General features: G+C 39.9%; 1 protein-coding gene across 1 annotated transcript; it reads left to right on the forward strand.

The window, feature by feature from the left end:
* The first annotated feature begins 1891 nt into the window (after positions 1 to 1891).
* Positions 1892 to 4710, forward strand: LOC127569083 (protocadherin-10-like). Its single transcript, XM_052013418.1, has one exon. It carries the CDS (start codon positions 1979 to 1981, stop codon positions 4370 to 4372), a length of 2394 nt encoding a protein of 797 aa, XP_051869378.1. The 5' UTR covers positions 1892 to 1978; the 3' UTR covers positions 4373 to 4710.
* Positions 4711 to 5039: the final 329 nt, after the last annotated feature.

Genomic DNA, 5039 nt, shown 5'->3' on the forward strand with positions numbered 1-5039 from the left:
GGAAATGTCTTTCCTTTCAAATTTTAGATATCTATTTAACATTACGACCATCTCCTGGAACAGTTTATCAGCCTGCTGAAGATCACATCAAATGCTATTATTGTTTATTCCTGTTAATCACATTGTTTTCATCCACTTTCCCGCCTCGTTTACGAGTCTGACATGCGTACGAAGACAAGTATCCATTGTTCGTTCAAAAGTAACCTCTTTATCTGGAGATGCTGGGCGTGCTTGCATTTCTCTCTCATCAGGCCGCCAGGTTGGGGAGCAGTTTATGGCCGAATTTCATCAGACAACTTGTCTCTGTTCTGCTCTGAACTCCTCCCCATGTGGCAAACGGAACCATAGAGTAGGACAGGGGAGAATTCTTCTTAAACTCAGTAACACTACTACTAATATAAAGTAAACCACTGCAAAGAATGTGGCAGAATACGTTACCAGAAATCAGAAAAAAAAAGCTCATGGTGTACGATGACACAACCAACCGCAAGAAACAAATTTCGTTTACAATACAATACTCACTGATTTTGATTCTGGACTCAGCCCCCTCTCTACGGGTTGATCAGACCTACCTATAACTTCTTTAGTACATTGCCTACGTTTCCTCACAATCTCATCTCGCTTTTATAATATAGAATTATCATAACCATCCCTTCTGGTTTCGTAATGAGGCAAGACGTTAACCAACTCTTTCTCAAAACTGTACATGGTTCTCTAGATGCAGTCTCAGCAATAGCCTGTATAATTCAAAGAAACTGTTCCAACTTTTACATTAAATGACATAAGCAAAAAAAAAGATAACACTCTAGCTTTCCTCATTGCCTGCCCTATCTCCATTCTAGCCTTTACAAAACCATGGACTAGCTCTTCTGATTTATTTGTATGTCAGTGCTGTGCGATCTTTCACAGTTTTGGTAATAGACTTTTAAAATTATTTTCCCTGCCAAACATTCCAATTCCACACATTATATTCAATTTGCCAGAATTTTCCCAACGCAGTTAACCTTTTCGTGAGCTTCCCAATCTCTTTCACTGCATATTTTTCCCACCGATAATTAGTTCATTAGTACATTTGCCAGCCATGCCTTCTGTGCCTTCATTCATGTCATTCTTTTTATATTACAAAACATTCAACAGCAGTCCCCATGTTGATACGTGTTGCCAACCTGAGAAATAACATTTAGGAAGGCCAATGGAATTAGCACAGCTAACTGGATCATGACATTTTCAAAATCGGAGAAAGATTCCTTATGTCTTTTGTAATTCGTAAACTTCAACCTTTCCGAATGCAAAATGTATATTCGGTTAGTTTAAGTTGTGCAATAAAATTGCATGGAAATTTACTGTATTATCAAAAATAAATTACAACAGCAAATCAAACGGCAGCATTCGACATAAATCAAAAACGACGTATAGATATGCGATTTTAAATTATATTCATATCGTCTGAAATGCATCGTGGATTTCAAAAGGTGATATTAAAATGCGCAAACACAAACTTTCAAAATATAAAAGGCTATATTCAACTGAAATGAATATGTATTCGACCAAATAATATTATAGCAAATACATTAGGATGTTCCCCACATTAAACATATTTACTAACGCTGATGTGCATTAAAATGCTTCTTTTAAACCGTATGGATATTTTTCATTGTGCACTCATAAATATGACGGTCAGTGCATTTTAAATAATCTGGAGGCAGTCACGCTTTAAGAATTTGTGCTGCAATTATTGGTGGGAACTCTTCGTGTCGCTGTCTACCAATGAGGAGCGGAGAGGCCGCAAGAGATCGACCCTCTCCGTCACTGAAACAAAGCAGAAACGAAGAGACAGAGAAAGCTTGCATTTACGCTGCATCGACATATCCAGGAAACCTCCAAAGTCATCTCGGCGTTCCCCCTTTCAACATCAACGCATGTAAGGCATAGAAGAGCAGAATATTTTGTTAGTTTGCAATATTTTTATCTCAGAACAATGGAGAATCTGTTGAACTGTGGGACATCTTTCGCTCTCCTTGTCTGCATGTCGGCCATAGTCTCGGCACAGCTTCACTACTCGATTCCTGAGGAAATGGAGCTTGGAGCCTTTGTTGGGAATATCGCTGAGGATTTAAGGCTGAACGTCTGGGAGCTATCGACTCGTCGATTTCGGGTTGTCTCAGATCAAAGCAAGCAATATCTCGAGGTAAATGTGGATGATGGTAATTTATTTGTGAATGAAAGAATCGACAGAGAACAGCTGTGCATGCAAAGCCTTATCTGTTCGCTTTCATTACAAATTGCGCTGTATAATCCCGAGGAAATGCATGGTATCACGGTTGAAATCTTGGATATAAACGATAATTCTCCCAGCTTTCAGAAAAGTGAATATTATTTGCATATCGGTGAGCAAATTGCGCTGGGAGCACGGTTTCCTTTTGAGAGCGCACACGATCCAGATATTGGTACGAATACAATTAACACTTACCAGATCACTCCGAATGAGCACTTCGGCATTAAAGTGCAGACAAGACGGGGAGGGAGTAAGACTGCCGAGCTGGTATTAGAGAAGCCCTTGGACCGTGAGCAGCAGGAAACCTTTCAGATCATGGTAACCGCCGTTGATGGTGGGACTCCACGCAGATCTGGCACGGCTCGTATTATCATTACTGTGCTGGACGCGAATGATAATGCCCCTGTATTTGATCACGAAAGCTACAGCGCAACCTTACCAGAAAATGCCATGAGAGGAACACTGGTGACGAAAATCAACGCTGTCGATGTGGATGAAGGCAGCAACGCTGAACTTACTTACAGTTTCACAGATCACGTTCCTCAAACGCTTCGGGAGTTGTTCAGACTGGATCCGAAAACAGGACAGATCATTGTTGAAGGACCGCTAAATTTTGAGAAATCCGTTTTTTATGAACTTGATGTCGAAGCAATAGACAATGGTTCCCCTGCTTTGACAGGTCATTCAAAGGTTATTATCACTGTAACTGATGTAAATGACAATGCTCCTGTGATTCATGTAATTTCGTCTTCCAGAACAGTTCCCGAAAACGCACAGCCTGGAACCGCAGTTGCTACAATCAGCATAATGGATTTAGATTCTGGGGAAAATGGCCAAGTCAATTGTCAAATCGCCAGAGAATTTCCGTTTACTCTTCAAAAATCTTCAAGCAATGACTATAAATTGGTGATTAATGACATTTTGGATCGTGAAAGGACCACAATGTATAACATCTCTATTTCAGCCTGGGATGGTGGATCGCCTCCTCTTTCAACACAAGCATCTGTCTTGATTTCTGTTTCCGATATAAATGACAACGCACCTCGATTCACACAAACCTCATATAATGTATATCTGATGGAAAATAACACCCCGGGATCTTCCATATTTGCTGTTTCCGCAACAGATTCCGATATTGGCCAAAATGGTGACATTGTGTATACTGTTCTGGGTAACATGGTTGATGCGGACTCTGAGTCTAGATACGTCACAATTAACTCAAAAAATGGCAACATTTACGCACTGACTTCTTTTGACTATGAAGTACTGAAGCATTTCCATTTCAAAGTTCAAGCTCAGGATTCTGGACGTCCCACGTTGAGCAGCACTGCTACCGTAAGTGTTATTATTTTGGACCAAAATGACAATACCCCTATAATTATTTCACCTTTGATGGTGAACGGTTCAGCATCGGTAGAGATTTTGCCTCAATCAATACAACCGGGCTACTTGGTCACCAAGATAATCGCGACTGATGCAGATTCCGGTCAAAACTCAAGGCTTTCCTACTTGTTATCGGAACGCACTGACCACAGTCTGTTTACGGTCGGTGTTCTCACTGGTGAAATCAGAGCAACTCGAAGATTCAGAGACCAAGACTTGGTCACAGACAGAATAGTTCTCTGTGTGAAGGACAATGGACAGCCCAGCCTCTCCACTATAGCCACAGTCTTTTTCTTAATCCTGCCTAACAGTACGACACCATCTTTCGAAAGCTCTGTCGAACCCAATGACAGGAAACAACCTTTGAATCTCAATCTGTATTTAATCATCGCTTTAGGATCAACTTCTTTTCTGTTTCTGGTAACAATATTTGTTTTGGTGGTGGTGAAAGTTAAACAAGACAGACATATTGACGAAAGGTACAGTTCTTGCTTTTGCTGTTCGGATCGTAGAAATTCGAGTATCATTTATAATCAGAGGCATGCAGCAAAGGACGATACGAATTACATTGATTCTGGTCAGACCGAAAGTTATCGTTATACTGTGTGCTTATCGCCCGAATCATCGAAGAGTGATTTTCTATTTCTAAAACCCTGTCATCCTACTTTGCCTTTCAACGACGTGGGTGCTCTGGAGAACAGCGCAAGGAGATAATCTAGAATTTCTGTTTAAAAATTGGAATGGCGAATAATTTACTTAGTTGGCGAATTTTTGTTCAGGGAGCAATCTATCGGTAAGTCCTACGGACACTTTTGAGTATCCGTGTTTTTGTTGGTTTGTCTGGTGGGCAAAATTCCTTTAATCTGCTCTTAAGAACTAAAAGGAACGTTCATTTGTATGGCTTTGTTCTCTCAATATTCCCTGCATTATTGCCTGGAAAATAGCATGCACTTTCTCCGGTGTTATTTTTTGCTTTGTTGCAGTACATTCCAATGTATTCCTCTTATCCATCTCTCTATTGTTATGCCATCTGACTTCGGCACGCACATTGAACTGACAGTTATTGTAAGAAGCAATACCATGCCCAGAAATACGTCAATATCTACTTAAAATGGGCTTAATGATGGAAATAAAGATTTCGGTTTGACATGTGAAAATACACTTTTGTTTTCCTTCGTTTATTCAGTAGGAACGTTAAATATTTTCAAGAATTCCTTCTATATAAAATTGTCACTTCTCAAAACCACAGCTCAAAGAAGTATTTCCTAGGCTTGCTCTGTGTTTGATATTACATAACAACGTATTGATTTCTTAATGAACTTAATTGATATCATGTTCAAATGCAGCAGGCAAAACTCATGCTGTATCTGTCATTTCTGGC

This window comes from Pristis pectinata, chromosome 4, assembly GCF_009764475.1.
Source record: "Pristis pectinata isolate sPriPec2 chromosome 4, sPriPec2.1.pri, whole genome shotgun sequence".
Classification (NCBI taxonomy): Eukaryota; Metazoa; Chordata; class Chondrichthyes; order Rhinopristiformes; family Pristidae; genus Pristis; species Pristis pectinata.